This window comes from Magallana gigas, chromosome 6, assembly GCF_963853765.1.
Source record: "Magallana gigas chromosome 6, xbMagGiga1.1, whole genome shotgun sequence".
NCBI lineage: Eukaryota > Metazoa > Mollusca > Bivalvia > Ostreida > Ostreidae > Magallana > Magallana gigas.
The window spans coordinates 40,648,664-40,668,091 of record NC_088858.1 but is presented as its reverse complement, the minus strand read 5'-3'; the positions used below and the strand labels follow the sequence as shown (position 1 = coordinate 40,668,091).

The 19,428-nt window shown below is 34.1% G+C and overlaps 1 protein-coding gene across 4 annotated transcripts in view; it reads right to left on the bottom strand.

Annotated features, from left to right (window-relative positions):
• The window catches only part of LOC117680356 (mucin-2-like), a 100,190-nt gene extending 92,165 nt beyond the window's left edge, over positions 1–8,025 (bottom strand). The window contains exons 1-5 of one of the 4 annotated variants that reach the window (XM_066087320.1): positions 7,885–8,025; positions 7,685–7,785; positions 5,362–6,380; positions 3,048–3,129; positions 19–2,695 (exon numbers count right to left, since the gene is read on the bottom strand). In XM_066087320.1, coding sequence (XP_065943392.1) covers positions 2,680–2,695; positions 3,048–3,129; positions 5,362–5,710 — 447 coding nt within the window. In that variant the 5' untranslated portion in view covers positions 5,711–6,380; positions 7,685–7,785; positions 7,885–8,025 and the 3' untranslated portion in view covers positions 19–2,679. Of the gene's footprint in view, positions 1–18; positions 2,696–3,047; positions 3,130–5,361; positions 6,381–7,684; positions 7,786–7,884 lie in introns of those variants that run through there. The other 3 variants (XM_066087319.1, XM_066087321.1, XR_010714602.1) reach the window with 3 other exon arrangements.
• Positions 8,026–19,428: the final 11,403 nt, after the last annotated feature.

The window sequence follows — 19,428 nt, the reverse complement described above, 5'->3', positions numbered from 1 at the left end:
GCTTTTTATAAACAAAACACAGGTTATGAAAAATCATATATGAAGCAAACTCGTGAATGAATGTTTACTTTTATACTTATAACCTAAAAACGATACACATGTATACAAATATTACTTTGCAAAGGTTCGTCTAAACATTAAATATAAACAAAATAAGAATTATTTCGAAATGCATAAATATTGAACCACTCTTGCACAATTATACATATATATATATATATTGTGCATTTATTGATCTTCAATTGAATTTGTATTTAATCCAACATCACCTCTGACATAAGTAAAAATTACTCAAACACATATATGGCGGAACTGTCATGGCTTTTTATTCATATCAACATTCACAGTTAACATGCCACTTGCATGTTCATACTCTATGCGCCGATCTTACCACTTGTAAGCTTTTGGCAGCATAGCATTCACAAATTATTCATTCAACAAACCATATCAGAGCTGGGGGACCTGGAGACAACAGTATCCCTCAGCAAATGGTTATATGTCAAAATTGCGCCAACACTCTCATCAATGTATCTGTCCTCATCACCACAACCATGGATTTCTTTTCAAACTTTTTAAACGCCATGACGATATCTGGAATTGAAAAAAAATACACAGCAGCAAAAAGTATCTGAATAGCTATGCAAAACGTACAAAACAAGGTATATAGATGTTCAAACCAACCATAATATCTAGGGGAGGGGTGGGAGGGAATTTCTGTGTTCACTCGGCCGAGGATTAAAATGAAAAGGCCAAGAGCGCATGCTCAGGAATAAATAAAGTATCAGTCATGATGTATAGAACAAAAAATTCCGGAAAAATTTGAAATTTTTTTAGATTTAAATTACCTAATTTATTCTCAATAACTGTATTTATCTGTAAGGGATAAATTTGATTATTTCGAAATGCATAAATATTGAACCACTCTTGCACAATTATACATATATATATATATTGTGCATTTATTGATCTTCAATTGAATTTGTATTTAATCCAACATCACCTCTGACATAAGTAAAAATTACTCAAACACATATATGGTGGAACTGTCATGGCTTTTTATTCATATCAACATTCACAGTTAACATGCCACTTGCATGTTCATACTCTATGCGCCGATCTTACCACTTGTAAGCTTTTGGCAGCATAGCATTCACAAATTATTCATTCAACAAACCATATCAGAGCTGGGGGACCTGGAGACAACAGTATCCCTCAGCAAATGGTTATATGTCAAAATTGCGCCAATTGGATTTCATGCAGAATGAAATCCAACCGCCATCACAGCGGTTTAATTTTGACCATTTAAAGCTTCCATAGCAACATTCACATATATCGACCTAACAATGTGTATATACATGTACATATTAAAATCATTTTTCAACACATTCATAATAAAAGCCACAACAGTTCCAGACTAACTCTTGATCATATCTTTGGATAACATAAACTTTTACCCTCAATAAATTGCCTTAGAGCTGACTGCATGGTTGACACAAATTCATGATTGCCCGAAGGCGACAAATGAACCCCGTCATTCAGAAAGAGATTACTTTGATTGGGTTTAATGTCAACATATTTAATTGAAGCACCACCTATCTTCAAAACAAGAGTGGCCACAGAACTATTTATCCTAAGCCTAGATGTCTCTGCTGCCATGTTTGAAATGGCATGTCGCCAATATAATCTAGGTAATATATGTGACCAAACAATGCATGTTGAAGGCATATCCGTACTCAAATTGACCATAACTTTTTTTATAAACTTTTGTTGTCTAGATAATGGGTTATCATCTTTACCAATGTCATTTCCACCTGCATGGATGACCAGAAACCTTGGATGTGGATATTTTGATCGCAAGTCACAAATGATATCGGCAACACTGTCAAAACTTAACCCTGATACTCCTTTCCATAACACTGATACATTAGGTAATGAAAGGTCTGTACCAAACTCTGTTGACAGTGATGCATACTGCTCAGCTCTTTTAATAAGAGATGATCCAACAATCCATATTGAATCTACAATATCATAAACAATAAACAATGCATGTATACATGTAGCAGTAGTTGCAAGCTGAATTGATAAGTAAACAAACTGCAGAAATGGTGGTGTTGTTAATTAAAGTTGTAAAACATTCAGATTAAATTGACGGTTAATATGTAACCAACTCAGGTCTCAGGTAATGCTTATATGCATCTGAAGACCATCTCCCCCTTCTTTGAATTTCTTGTTCAGCTATGCCCAACATGTACATGTGTGTAGCAGCTCCTATTCTAAAAGAGTGTGTTTTAAATGTTTTTGTTTCAATACCTAAAAATGTCAGTGTTTTGTGCAATATGCTTGAAAACTGGTATGAAGACAGGGGACTGCCACTTAAATGGCAAAATAAAGGGCCATCATCCTTAGATCTGCATTGCAGAAAAGTCTCCAAGATTTCAAAACATACTAATGACTCTGATGATTTGTTTATATTAATAATAAAACCATTGCCACATTGATCTGTTTTAGAAAATCGGAGGTTTAGTATGATAGTATCTTTGGTTAATTGTAGATCTGAGAGATGTATAACATTTTTGTTATTGTTGTTTGATGCAGATGTTAACTCACTAATGCGGAGAAGACCGAAAAATGCAACTGAAAAAGCAGATCCAAATAATAAATGCTCATACCTAGATTTTGTCACTGTTGGCAAAACCTGCAATATTTTGAGCAAAAGTTGATAAGTAATGGGGCTTCTAATGTCTTTCACTGGCTTAGTTTTTCTTAAACCAGCCAACATTTTTTGGACAATAAAAGTTTTGAGTGGATTGTCGAAGCCAAGCATTTGCAAATTGTGGCTCAAAGCTGACAAATAAACTTTAGCTGTCGAATATGCAAGGTCTTTTGAAGCTAAAAATGCTAAAAAATTGACTATGTGATCTACTGGGGGTGGCCAAAGTGGTGGTAAACAATACTGTAACCTGAAGTCATGAAAAACATTAATGGCTTTGTCATAAGCAATCTTTGTGTTGCTTGAGAGACTCGCGTCAATTAAACGATTGACATACCCTTCAAAAGGCTCCAAAATTGAGTAGGTACTGGATAAGGATGGCAGTCTGCCCATGGTGCCAACTGCCTGAATCTGCGCCACTGCAATCGAGAAATTGAATCTGCAATCTCATTTCTATAACCACTTATGTGAACTGCCTTAATCTGAATGTTGAACTTCAATGACAATAAGACTAATTCTCTCATGAATGTCATTACCCTCTTATTTTTGGAAGTTTTTTGATTCAAAATTTCTACCAAGGCTAGATTGTCAACATGGAGTATTAATTTCTTATTTTGCAACTTGTCAGACCACAAATAAAATCCTAAAACTATAGGGACAAACTCTAAGAAAGTTATATCATTTCTCATAACCGTGTTCCACTCCTCTGGCCAACATAAATAAGACCAAGAACTTCCAAAAATCACCCCACATCCTACTGACCCTGAGCTATCTGAATAAAAATGCAAGTTTTTATCAGATTCCCAATGTAAATCTGGAAATTTTGTAGTTCCATTGAATTCATTAAGAAATTTCAACCACATCTGAAGATCACTATGTATTTCTCTTGTCAGGCGTACAAAATGATAATGTTTAGAAACACCAGACATAAGCCCATAAATGCGACATGTAAATGTCCTACCCGCCGGTAAGGCCCTTGTTACAAAAGCTAATGAACCTGCTAATGATTGAAGCTGTTTCAAAGTAACTTTGGATTTTCCTTGAATTTGAAGTATATCTTTCTTTAATGCTTCAACTTTCTCTTTTGGAATGAAAATTGATGTACTAACTGAATCTAAACCTAAACCTAAAAATACAATATAAGTTGTTGGACCCTCAGTCTTTTCATCTGATAAAGGAACACCTAACCTGTAACAAATTTGCTGAAAACTATCCATTAATATTGAACAATTGCCTGTCCCTTGAGCTCCAGCAAACAAAAAGTCATCTAAATAATGAACAATGGAATTTAAGTTACTATGCTGTTCTACTGACCAATGTAAGAAAGTAGAAAATTTCTCAAACAATGCACATGATATGGCACAACCCATTGGTAAGCACTTATCTACATAGTATTTGTCAAGAAACTTAAAACCGAGAAGACTAAAATCCTCTGGTCTTATTGGTAACAATCTAAAAGCATTAGAAATATCCATTTTTCCTAACTGTGCATTTGCACCAAGGTTTTGTACCATGTTAACAGCTTGATCAAATGACGAATAGTTGACACTGCAGATTTCAGGATCAATGAATTCATTAATACTATTTCCGCGAGGAGCAGATAAATTGGTAATTAACCTAAAGCCACCTTGTTTCTTTGGTAAAACTCCTATTGGGCTGCAATGAAAGTTTTTAAATGGCGGGACATCAAATGGGCCAACAATGCGACCTAATTGTATTTCTTTGTTCAATTTACCTAACAATTGGTCTTTATTTTCTGAAGCAGACACCATATTTTTACAAGATACAGGACCCCTTGGACCCGTATAATTCAATGAAAAACCAAATGTAAACCCATGTAACAGCTGATCTGCTACAGTTTTGTTTGGATAGTTTTGTAACAAAGTGGTTAATGCAGAAACATTGACTGGGGTGTAACCTAAATCCCAAAGACTTGAATGCTTATTGACGAAATGGCCTCGGAAATCTAGTCGCATGAAAATTGGCATTGCCTTGTTGACCTACACTGTGGGAAACCTTTTTGGACATACTAGTATTATGGGTGGTTTGAATATTGGAACAGGTAATGGAGGGGTGGTTTTGACCACATTTAAGACAATTATGTGAAAATCTACAATCTCTTTTGAGACAGGAACCCTTCAAATTGAAATCATAACAGCGCTTGTGCTGGTGCAAGCTATAAGCAGGCTTCCGTTCAGGCACAGATCCCTGACCCATATATAATAACCACAATTCTGCATCAATGTTTTCCCAATTAATCAAATGGTTCTTTGCCCTTCTCAACCGAAACTGTATGTCATAGTCCCTCCACCCCATTGTTGTGGAGCGTGATGCCCCTAGTCTTATTGAACTTATATACTTGATTATACCCTGGACATGCTGGGGAAACCTTTTCAGATATATAGCAGCATAAATTAAAATTGCATCTGTCCATTCGGAAATGGAAGCTATTTTCTTATCTTTTGATTTGTTTGTAATCTTAATTTGCCCATCTTCTAATACAAGAAGCTGTTGATTTTCAGCTGCAGGGTCTGAATGCAATAACTTTGCTAGATCAATGTATTCATTATTCCAGATTTTTTCTTGTGTTGACAGTAAAACATTAGCACCAAGATCAGATGTAATGCTAACTAGCGGATTAATATGCGTACCGTGTTGAGCCACCAGAGGTGATGTTACAGTAGACATACTGGTTCCTTGCGGTTGACTGTGTTGAGGCTCTAATGCAGGCATAGTTGACATCTGCGCAGGCGGTGAGCTATACATTCCACAGGCATTAGGGACACTGCTTGGAACTTGGGGGATGGTTTGGACACTTGACGTCGTAGCTTGATCTGTGGGCAGAGTGGGGTCTGTAGCACGTGCTTGGTCTGTGGCCAGTGCGGGGCCACGTGTTTGGTCCGTGGCCGGCATGGATCGTGTTGATCGAGCAGGTCTCGCGTAAGGGGACTTTGTTTTCGATCGGCGAGACGATCCCGCTCTCAACATTCCAGTGCCCATTCTCTTGCAAATAAACAAGAAAACTGTCAAGACTTAACATACAAATCTCGATTTGTTAATCTATAACTGAAAATTAATCTGCGTGCACGTCCACGATTTTTTAGCCAATAAAATGAAAATACATTGAAGAAATGTAATTGATGTGTCCTTTTTTCAATTTCGACGCTTAAATTAAATCGGATGGGTACTTTACCTCAATGATGGTATTTGATTTTTTCCGCTACTCAATTTCTGTGTTCACTCGGCCGAGGATTAAAATGAAAAGGCCAAGAGCGCATGCTCAGGAATAAATAAAGTATCAGTCATGATGTATAGAACAAAAAATTCCGGAAAAATTTGAAATTTTTTTAGATTTAAATTACCTAATTTATTCTCAATAACTGTATTTATCTGTAAGGGATAAATTTGATTATCACACAAAAAGAAATATTAAGCACAATGTTTTGTTTGTTTACAGAAAAGTACATTTACGATATAACTATTTTTATTTACAACTAGTGTTTTCTGACTCGCTTAATGTTACGTTGTAAAGTCTCTCAGGAATTGATGAATCAAGCTTAAGGTAACATTCGTATAAACCTTCGTCTTCATTGGTGACGGATCGTAACACTAGCTCGCCATCATTCGATTTAAGAGACCTTCCTTTCATGATCAATCCCTTCTTGCCATCCTGCAGATAAAGTTAGATAAAACTAGTGAAACGATTAGATAATATACCAAGACATTGTATAAAAGCAAGCAGCAACACAGGGATATGAATGGTAATGTAGGTGAAATATCATCTGAAAGGTTTCACGGTATACTAGTACATTGGTTATATTTCTTAAATGAAAATTCGCATATGTGTAATAATTTTGTGGCGCATTCACTAAATAGAACCATTTCAACAAGACCTTGGACTTTCAGTTGGGCGTAGCTATTTATTTCTTGCGTCAAAACAATTCAAAAATGACGAGGTTTCAAGCGAAATATACATCAATTGTGTAGCCTTAGCTTAAAAGCCAGACAAATCGTGTTGATTTCAAAGAGCCATATCTGAGTGTCTAGCAATTAAATAGACAGGCCTACGTCACAATGCTGTTTGACACAACTACCCAAAGTCCAAGCTCTTGTTAAAATGGTTCTATATCATCCCGTAACACTACATATTAAAACGTTTTGCACGTAGTCAGACTCGATGAAACTGCAATCAAATAAAAACCCATAAGCAAATCTTTCGTAATCCTCCACCGAACATTCACATGCGCAGAGACTCATTAAGGAGAGGAACTAGTAAATTGTTAGAACTTGTATCTGATCCTTTTGAGCAATCAATAAAATATGTTCAAGACAAAACTCATGCGAAATGCATGATCAAATAATGTGTTTCTCCATTTTATACATCTTTAGTAAATATTTTCCTCTTAGTAATTTAGCGATTTTTTTTTCGATATAAAACGGTGGAAAAATTAGAGAAATAAGTTGGACTAAAAATAAAATCATACAGTCAATTGGTAATGTCAAGAGGAACTTTTCTAGCTCGTTTAAGTTGTTAGTAAACTCTTTTTGCTCTCCTTAAAATTGCACATTGTGTTAAAATTTGAGGTGTTTAAGCGTATTTCGCCTGTGCTTATTTGAAAGCTAATGAACGATTCATGAAATACTAAATTCTCAGGAAAAAATGTATTGAACTTCTCAAATGTACGTAGCTCCCCGTCTAAAAAAATCAAATGGACGAAGAAATCGGTTTTCGTTCCTGTGAATTTTTTTTGGTATAAAATGAAAATGTGCAATGAAGATATCCTTGATATTTTCCCTTTTATCGAATTCAAATACATGTATATTCTTTCATTAAAATCGTCCAAATGTGTTGCATCGTCGGTTAGACGTATAGACTTGTACCTCTGACAGGATGTTTAAGAATATTACTGTATAAATGATCGTCCTCAAAAGAAAGGAATTAAAAAAAATAATAAGGTGTATTTTTGAACGAACCTCTGTAAGGCATTTCAATGTTTTTTTATCTCCGCATCTTGCGAAAATCATCTCAGTATCAATTGACTCAGTCGGCCGGCATTCAATCTCGTGAAACAAACCTATAAACAAAGCAAATACAAAAAGTAGCATATTTCAGAATAATGTATCTTGTTTTATAATCATTCGATATTTAAAAATTACTGTAACAAAATACTTACTGAGAGCGACTCCAATAAAGCAGACAAAGTACTGAAGTCTTTTACCAAGCATTTTGTCTCGATCGTTTTACAATCTGTTTCTGATCGTGTCAACTCCTCTGGTGTTTTTATAGATGTATTGCAAATTTATATCACGTGATAAAATCGCCCTTCCTAAGTGGGGATTACAACTAATTTGTTGAATAATTGCTATATTTATGATTTTGCTTGAAATCGACAGCAAAAACAAAAACAAATTCATTATTCAAAAGGTGATATCAACATGAATTCTCAGAAAGATATGGTGTTTTTCAAAAAAATCTATCTAGATGATTAACCCCTTTAAAATGTGTCTGCATATGTGCTTGTTAAAACATTGCATTCATTGCCCGAATACTCTGTGATTTAGTATCTATACTTATAAAGCAATGGTAGTTTGAATCCTCCAGTATTGTTACTTCATCAACTGATACATTTGTTGTGTGTATCAATATCAATAAAATGTCATGTCCTTTAAAAAGTTCAATAGTATACTAGTACGCATTTATGGCGAATATAAAATATTCATAAAATTAAACATTTTTGTTTCAAGAGCTGTAATTTTAGATATTTTAAAAAACATATATTTATATAATTTTCTTTTTTTTCCACACAAAATTGTCCGTCACGGTCCACTAATCCATATATAATTCTAGAGTTGTGTATGTTAGAATATTGCACAGGACTCCAATATAGTCTCAAAACAAAGTGGTATCATGGCAACAACCATTGGTGTAGCCTGTTTACTGGTACCCATTTTAATGACGTTCGGCTAACCATTGAAACACGTGCAAAATTTTAACGTCAATCGTCACAAAACGTCCAGTATATAAATTGAATATAAAATTAGATCATATATTAAATATTTCTAGCTGTCCTTATTTTTAGATCTTAACTGATTTATGATAAAGAAGCCTTATTCTACAGTAAAGATTTTTAAACATTTTTTAACATCTTACAACCTATATTAAAGTTGTTTTGTGCTGGTACAAAAACAACAATCATAAACACAGTGGAAAATGCAGTAAAATTGTAAATCTTATTCATATATATATATATATATATATATATATATACATATATATATATATATATATATATATATATATATATATATATATATATATATATATATATATATATATATATATATATGGGTAAACATTCATATCTTTAAAAAAATACCCCCCCCCCCAAAAAAAAAAACCGCAATAAAACACCACCAAAAGAATACAAAACAATTTTTTTTAAATTTACGTATTGAAAAAAAATTCTCCAATAACTCTGAATACTGGTAGATCTAATATTTGTAAAAAGTCTCGAGGTTTTTCCCTATCAATTCACATTTGGATTACGATTTAAATATTTTTTTTTTGTTGGGAGTCCATCGTAGGGTAAAATATATTTGCAGCGTGCTTACATGTACACTCTATCAATGCCATAAACAGCGCCACTCGTAAATTTCGAGTAAATGAACCGACGGAAGTTAATACAAGTGTCACCATTTAGATCCCCAATAATTAATTGGCTCCGTGAAACAAACACTTACTGTAATATACTGATATCGACGATGTTCTTATTCAGTTTTGAAGTATAAAGAAATTGGTAAGAATTTTAAAAGAGTGAGTACTTATAAAAGGTCATAATTATATAATACGTGTTACACCAATTCACGTTGGTGACCTTATATCTTTTAGCGTTCAATCTTGTATTGTTATGTACTACTAATTAATGATGTTAGCATCTTTATCTAGTAACAAAGAACGGTTGTTGGAACATTTGCTCATGTGCAGTGACCACCTGTTCATACTATCCTATGACCTTCTTTGACACTGACGCTGTGGTATATATATATATATATATATATATATATATATATATATATATATATATATATATATATATATATATATATATATACATATATATATATATATTTCAATTTTCAATAAGATCAACTTTCAATTTCAACTACAATTTTGAAAACTCTTACAAAACCCTGAAAACTGCTTATATACTGAGTAAAATTTTATCGCAGGTGGTGACGTCAACATTGGTGCAATTTCCATGATTATCCGGGATTTGAAAATCAGAAAAGCTCAGGAATAAATTTTATCCAGAATGAGCATATTATCTACGGATGAATAGAATTCTTGAGAAAAAGGAAAAAGAATGAAATCCGAGGAAAAGGATTTTAGCCAAAGCTAGATAGCCAACGGCATCCATTAATTGTCAAGAAACCATATAAAAGTTGGAAGTTCTTTATATGTCGCTTTCCTAGATACATAGAAAGCATTCGACACAATCTGGAGGAATGGAGTAATGTACACGTTACATCGCCTTGAAGTTTCAGAACGTCTGTGGACTCATTGAAGACTGTCATACCAATAACTCATGTTCTGTTGTAGTAAACCAAACACGTTCCACCTGGTTGCCTGTTTCGCAAGAAGTACGCAAATGTGGAATCATTTCAACACTTATCTACATAGTATTCATTTACTTATAGAAATTCAAAACCAGTGTCCAAATACGGGTACAGTATTACACATACACAGTATACAGTATGATTAGTTCTAACCTCACCCTTCCGGACAATATCTCTTACAGTCATCTAAAATATTCTCACCTCAGCATTCAAATACTCCTTAAAGTGGACATTCAAGTTTTATGCAGGTAAGTCAAGTGTTTTCATGCCATAGCTCAAAATTCTTTGCTAACAAAGCTCTCCCATGCTAATATATATAAACAAAAAAATATTGTTTCGGGAAGATCTATTTTTTTGTTTGTAACTTTATTATGACCACTGTGAAACGTTTTGTCACGCGTCATTTGGTTTTGAACATTATATTTACTCTTTAGCGGTCTATATGTAAATAAAAAGCATTATATGAATGTTGTTAATACACTAAAGAATAAAAATCTTAAAAACATTAATTCATGCTTTAAAAAGCGAAACTAGGGCCCCTTGAAGTCGGGCCTACCCGAAATGTCTTCAAAAGAATAAATATTAACATAAAATGATATCTCTTGCTTCTTTTCGTAGTTCAAGGTAGACGTCATATTTAACTTAATATAATGTGTGTAAACAAACGACATTTTCAATGTCAATACAAAGCAGATGTTTCGTTGTTCACGAAAATCAACTATAGATCAAAATCCGATTCAAGATACAAAATTGTACGTTTACCCTTAACACTCATCTCTTATTATGAATATTATTATGCATAATGTGTTTGATATATATATATATATATATATATATATATATATATATATATATATATATATATATATATATATATATATATATCTGTTATTGTGAATTAAAAAAGCAACAAAATTTTACAACTTGCTTATCTCTTATTCAAATTACTTCTGTATTTTAATAATGATCTTTCTCATATGAATGACTCAGACATTTCATGGAATTAGAACAAGATATAAGTTTATTTGAATATGTACTAAAATATGAAACTTTATTGATTGGAATTACTTAGTACCACTGAAAAGTTTAAAACTGTAAATGTGGCTATAGCAAAATAATTTTAATCATCTCCTTCCCATTAAGGCATAATGTAATGCCTATTTCTTTCTTATGGACTAGTTTTCATTAAGAGATAATAGACATGAACAACTTAGTTAGTACCAGGAAACAATCACGACGTCTATATATCTCTCTCTGGGGGTTCCCGAAATTGAAGGATTTCTTGCTAGGGACCCCTTAGAGGGGCAATAAAGCCAGCGTCTCTCTGATATTAGCATCTTTGTTACACCTAGTAAGTGTTTGGACAGCAATAGTAACAGTTATTAGCTTTTCTGCAGCATCCGGGTGATTCTCAGTTCAGCAACATCTTTTAGGAACGAACAGTGTCCCCTCGAACTTGTACTTGAAGACATAGAATAGAATATTAAATTGGTGCATATCGATATGGCGTCGTTGATTTCCATAGTGTAATCTTTTGTGTTTTTTTGACTTAAAAAGTAAGGCTGATTTATCAAAATAGTAATTTGTCTTTGCATTTATTGTGTCTAGTAAGGCTGTCAGTTCTTGGTACCAAGAGCCAAGATTTGTATTTGTATCGTTTCCGCATAAAACATGATATACAGGTGTAAACATTAACAAATAATTAGTCTTGTCAATCTGTCAAAATTTCAGCAAAACCTCAAGAAAATTGCTACAAAGCTAATTACCACTGAAATCAAAGGTGTTTGCATACAAATCACATATTAAAAATATACATTTGTATGATATGCGGAAAATAGTTTTTTGGGGGTAAAAACATGGGTTTTCATTGAAAAATCGCGGAAATCTGGAAAAAATTAATAACCAAATTAAATCAATGAGTATCAATTTTTGCTGTTTTGAAATGAAATGAGTTCATTTGTACAACTGATTAAAAGGCTTTTACATCAAATATTGAAGGTATTTTGGGGTTAAAAAAAAAAAGCATTTTTATTGAAAAATCGCCGAAATCTGGAAACATTTTATAAATTGGTATCAGCTTATTCTAAACTCCATTTTAAGTTTTATTTTGTCCTAGTTATACATGTAAAACAATTTCACGAGAAATATTAAAGATTCTTTTGGGTCAAATATTGCTTTTTTATGTATTGTTATTAAAGAATTGTGGAAATGTGGGAAAAAGTAAAAATAATATCAAATCAATTTGTAACGACTTATCTTCACTCTAAATTACAGAATAATATTTGAACAATTGAAATAATAACATAGCATGAAAATTTGGTCAAATTTATGGCAATTTTTTTTAAATTTTTTTTATTTTTTATTCTTTTTTTAAATTTTTTGGAATAATGGTAATAAAGAAATAGTTAATAACCAAATGAAATCAATATGGTATCAGCTTATTTCATAACCTGATAACAAGTTTGGATATGTACAATTGTTTCAAATTGTTTATATCACAACCATGAAAAATGGAAATGGAATTAACATCGTTTTAATGGAAAGGAACATAACAGTTTTCTCATTTTAAATTTCGTTTTCACTCTCGTCATCAGATTCTGGAGTATTAATATATTTCTTGAATTGGAACAGTTGATTCCTCTACATTCTCCACATCTACCTGAACACGCTATGCCATTTTTTCGACAGCTACATTTCTTGTTGTCGCAGTTGGTTTCACAAATGCAGTGGATGATTTTCAATAGGAAGTCGGGTGCAGGTGGTTTGGACATTTCAATAGGTAGAAGTTTGTCAGTTTTAAGAGTCCAGTCCCATTCTGTAGGATCAAGATCTGCCACTGATTTGCCTTTCCAGTACTGACACTGTAAGTAAACTCGCATTGAATAAAATATGGCAGCATCAGATGTTGGTGGAAGTGACTGCACTTGGACTACTGCATTTCTTTTAGATGACATTGTTTTTGTCGTGAACTTTCTCCATCTGAGAATGTCTAAACCCTCCAGCTGTACCCCACCATACAAGTGTACTAATGCTTCTTCTCCCGCCTTTATTATATCTTATTTGCTAGAATTTTCTTGCAAAAATACAGCTCCTTGTGATTTTAGATAAATGTCAGTCATTATCTTTTTCAAGGCAGCAGGTTTTCCAGTGCCATGCAAACGACTAGTTGTGTCACACCCTGTTAAAGCATGAATAAACAGGAGTTGACGACAACTATCACTACCAAGAACTGACTTTGCTTTTGATATATCCCAAACTCTGTGGTTTTTCATTGGCGTTTGTTTGTCAGTGGTGAAAAAGATTTGTCTGCCTTCTTTTGCATAATGGCACAGCAGAACTAGCGAATCAGTGTCTTCTCCATACACAACCACTGTGTGATCGTCTGCCTTATTAACAGCTGTCTGACATATCAACAAATCTGCATAACCCTAACTTTGTATAGCTTTGATATTGCTCTCTTGCAGTATTCGTACAAGCAAAGCGTTGCTTGTTTGATACATTGAGAAGAAAAGTTTCCTTCAATATTCTCAGTGGCATATTCTCAGTAAAAGTGATTGTGTTTGTTTGAATTCATTTACTGCGCCTCATGTGAGTCATATTTTTAGTTGACGTACCGATGTAATCATCCATTACAACGATAGGATTTTAAAAGCGCCTTTTGACATGATCAACATATTTTGAGCAAATCTGGGAAAATGTATCGCCTTTGGACGATGGTATTCGATGCAGTAGAGATCCTCCATCGATTACATTTAATAGATTTGTTGTTGGGAGTTCTTCAGCATAGCAGTCACCTGTACTCCATATTGCCTCACCAAGCGTGACTTTTGCTGCCTGCTTTAAAAGACCATTTGCTTCAAACCTTGATGACGGAAAGCTTGAAAGTTCATATTGAAACAACTCATCTGTTGTGTTCAGTGTTTCTGATCCAACAGCTGTCAACCTCTGAAACATGAGCTGAGGATCAATTTGCGATAATTGTGTGACATTACTGTTCGATGTTCCTTTTATATCAAGAGGAACCACTTGATCTTTCCTTTTAAATGAAATTTCTGATACCAATTGTCCAGCCATAGACTGTATAGTTTTTTCGCCTAAACTCTTTGCAGCATCTGCATTTGCGTCATTGTCTGCAATAATTCCGGTTTCAATGTTATGCAAAGTCTTGTCATGTAAGACAAATGGGTCCCTATCTTTCAAGAAGTCGCGCAATACATTGACATCTTTGTTGTATTTTTCCATTCTTGATCTGGACATATCGACATGCTGATCACTTGTTTGGTATCCTGTGTCAGTAAATGTTTGCATCGCCTGATTATATTCTGCTAATGTTGGCATAGACAAAAGCCATTGCGCCCTCTGAGCTTCCCCCATTCCTCTTCCACGTGTTAATCCGCCTGTAGATTTCACGCTCCTCATCAATACCTGCTCTATAATCAAATCAGTAGACAAACCTGACCAACACCGATCGATTCTTTGTAAAACATGATTTCCCTTCATGAAATGGTTATATACCTCTGGGTGGACTATGTCTAGGTCCTGCATTTGAGATAAATACAAATACACAGATTTATCATACAGATTGTGACCTGCAGCTGCATAATATGGCAACATTTCCTGCAATGTGGAAAGATGAAGCTGCCAATCTCCTGTCCTTTCTGCAACCAAGAAGCGTTTCAAAATGGCAACCATCTCACTAAAAAAAAAGCCATAAATTTGCTATTCGAGATTGTTTGATTTCATTTGTTTTGTCTCGAATGCGCTTCTCCGATGCAGTGAAACAGGATCATCAATAGCCTGCATGACAGAAATGTCTTTCGAACACAGGCGACTGTATAACTCATCTGCTTTCTTTAAATGGGATTTGCCTCCTCAAAGTCACTTTCAACTTCATCACACTGATTCGTATTGAATATATGTTCGTTAAGCGTGCATTGCATCGCAGTGTCTAAAAGCATCATTGTTCGAACTGCACGGGAAACTGCCTTCCCGCTTAACATACGACTAACAGCGTTTGGGGCATATATGAGTTCTAGTATTTCTCTAAGCCCAGAGCCTGACATAATTCTACCGATGCTGCCAATAAAACACATCTCTGCGTGGAAAACTCCCAGACGTACGGCAACGTTGCTACATTCCTCACCACTTGTCATCATAACTGCTTTCCAGTATAAGGGTTGATCAAACGTTATGATTGGAGTTCGATTATATTGTGAAGCTTCTTTGGAAACAAACATCAACATTGATAAGATGCAATTCAAATCACTTGGGTTCAAATCAATCATGGGCAAAAACGTTTTATCTGAAACCCCTTGATTATTGCTTTCTTGAACAATTTGCATCATCTCAGACCAACCAGGCAGATGTGATCTTAAAAGACATAGAACATTTCTCAAGGTGTCGATATGTCAAGAAAAGTTCATGCTTTGAAGAAGTCTCAGCTCTTGGAATTTAAGTTCGCGGGGGTGTTAAGGAAGCATATGGATTCTGAGTTACATGTAATTTCGTGATATCACAAATCTTAGTTATTATGTACATATTCAATTATCTAAGCAACGAAACGTAGACCAAAAGCAAATAAAAATACCGAAGTCAATTTTTTTTCTTCAGAAATTAGTTTGTATTACGTAGATTTATACATTGATGACGTCATGACTAAAAGTTGAATGTCGTGTGAATTTGATCGGAAAGCATTGTAAACATATTCAAAATATAACTAATCTAAGAACTCTAATAACATATTGTGGTGTGATTTATTGAGAATGGGACATAAGAATACTAGGAGAGATGTTAGTTTTATCAATCATTCGCTAAAAGGTATGTAAATTTGCTTTTATTTCTTGGCCAGGCTTTCCTCTATCGTTGTTTACGATATAAAAATCCGACTAGAACAACACTACCCCGCATATATTGAACTTTGAATTTTATATGTATCGTTAGTTTGATCAATGCTTAAAATGAAAAGTGCTGCTAGAATCCCATGTTGTGTGTTGTTTTGATGCAACTTGCCGTTTTCCGTGCAAACTTTATAAAAGTTGGGAAGGTTTTACGAGAACTGGATGAATAACTATTGAATTAAGAAAAACATAGGATTTTAGCAGCAGTTTTAATTAAACTGAGATGTTTTGCCTTCACTTGGTATGTTTATTTTATTTTGGAAACCGCGGGGTAGTGTTGTTCTATCTCATTTTATGTTTAGGAATATACGTAAGCTATTTATAGTTGTCACGTGATAATGCACCAATGTGGCAGTAATGTACTACCCGATTTTATTGCACTTACATCTATTTCAAAGGATAATACTAAGTTTTTGATCGTATTCAAAATTGTTATTTAATTTCACGATTTTGAATATACGGTCAAATTAAGACGCTAAATTGCCCATATGCTTCCTTAACACCCCCGCGTTGCGTGAACTTCTTGTGTTTTTCCGCATTGAAGAAAATAAGCTGATATAGCCAGATGCAATTAAGTCATCAGTAGTAACATCCAAGCGTTGAATGCGTAGAGGGTTTTTCTCTAACGCGGGAGACAAACAAGATATAATCCCCATACCATGAAAGGTGTTATTTCCATCAATGGTGTTGATGTTATGGTCTACATTATCTGCTACAATTTGTAGACAATGTGATTTTCGTCTAAAGGGCATGTCTCTTGCTTTGATGAAATGACAGCAGATGATTCGAATTTCTTTACTTCAGAGTATAATAAACAAAATCCCATACTGTTTAGGGTATCTATTAGAAACCTGGGCCCAAACATATGATGCAGTTGCACTGCAAGTTCAGTTTGAAGAGGTTCTATCACTATTCTTGGTCTTGTGGCTTGTATGATAGCTTGACCCATTGAATTGATTTTGGTTGATGAGACATTCTCAGAAGTTACTACTTTCAGAAATGATGATAAACTGTCTTGTAAATGACCCTCTTTTGACAAAATATCCTGAACACTCGGATAAAATGCTTTATCTACCGGCATGTTTCGTATATCATTCTTGATCAGTATTGCCGCTGTTTTAATCAGAAACCTTTTATTCTCTTCGTCAGACTTAAGAACTGATTCCTTAAAGAAAGTATGCAGTATGGTTGCGGCATTTTGGCGAAATGTAACTACATTTTCTTTGCCGTTTAATTCCGTTATTATGATTGAATTACCATAATGCTCCTTTAATTTTATTTTCATATGTTGATTGGAATATGCCTCATATTCTGAAAGACTTTTCATGTGGTCCACTAGATCTTTGATTGTTGTCTGTTCGTGGTCATTTTCTTCCAAGTATTTTGTCACTTGTAAGAACAATGTGTGGCTAGTGTTTGGTCGACCTCGTGAATAAGATGCATTTTTCTTACGTTTTGAAAACACCTCTGGCACTTTTTTCCCTGATCGAAAATTACCACTACAAGTACTGTGATAAACAGCATCAGCCGCATGAAGGTCCCTAGCAAATTCTATCGTACCTCTAACTTCGACTGCCTATTCGTCGTTTCTATCATTGCAAATCTGTTCTAAAGTTGATTGAAACTGAGTTGTTTGAACCGAGTGTACACCATGTTTTTTTTTCGTTTTGCATTATCATTTCCGGTTTTCCGCAAAATGGACAGTCTTTTTTAAAATTAAATTGCATTTCTGATCTAAGTGATTTGGGTGGAATAGGGATTACCGGTGATGTTGATTTTCTTTTCAAACTTTTTATAACTATAGGATTGAGATAAGTGCGTCGGCATTCCTCATGAACGACCTGTCCAGCCCTAGTAGATATAGAATCACCTCTTTCAGAGCTTGCATTATTTACACCAATGCTTCCCTTTTCACGTAATTCAATTGTTTTCCCTGTACCTAGATCTTTCTTGCAGAAAACACACAAATCCATTTTCTATATCATTCAATTCATAGTGTTTCAATTTTTAAATCACGTGAATCGAAGAATATTATTTTTAAAAAATTGTTTGATCCATGTATGTGTATCTGCTTTGAAATATTTGATTTCAGATTATGGAACTTATGTTAATCTACGGGTAAATATCAAGAATCGGGCACTGGGCGATTGTTCTGGTACGCAAGATTGGCTAGTCGCCTACTGGGCCTGAATTTATGTCGTTACCTACTTACGCAAAGCAGCGAATAAAAAATAAGTTACCTAAGAACCCAATTTTAATGTACTTATGTAACAGGAATGATCATTGCAGCTTATCTAATATCAATGACCATGCTTTCACAGCGTCTCAGGGACTTGTGAAGTGATACGTCACTGTCTTATGTTATCATGACGTCATCCTCTGTGTATGGAGGACAGACCGCACCATAAATTAAAATTGAATTTTTACGATTCGCAGTCACATTAAAGATCCCTTTTTCAACGTCTTCCGCAAGTTATATTTTTGTATATTTTTAATATGTTATTAAGACTGTATTGTAGTATAACTTAAAGCAGAAAAACCTTTTTGTAGCAATTTTCATGAGGCCATTTTGTATATTGACTAGACTAAATACACATGATGTTAAAGCTCATTTGTAGGTAAGGAAATAGTTACGGTTTTTCATACTATTGCTTCAATGCTGCTTTAAAAAAACAGAAAGGATTGTTAAAACGTTCAACGAAAATTCATGAGCTTGGTTGTTACGTGATCAAATATTGTAAAGTAAAGAGTTTCTTATGAGATTGGATTATGTATTGTTAACTTATAACCATTGTACTTTTTATTTCTTATTTTGAGTTTTAAAGAGAGAGGGACAAAATGATATAAAGGTATGATCCTAACTGTGTGTTCATATTTATAAAAAGCAGCAGACATGCCCTAAGCTCCTCGCATCATGTAGTCAATGATAAAATGTTTGTTCCTTTTCAAGGGTACAATTCATTCTTAAAACTCGAACATTGAATGTGAGCCGCAGCAAGATTATAAAAGCGTTGGAAATTGCAAAGCGTTAGTGTAATTTCTAACACCAAATTCTTATCAATGCATCTTTTCCTGGTTTGAATTTTACAGTCAATGTTCTTGATGTGTGGAATGTCAACAATTTAAAACATTATACGAGTTATTTGTAAATGTAAACATTACAATGACTTTATTTAAAAAAGATGCTTAAAAATAGACACAATA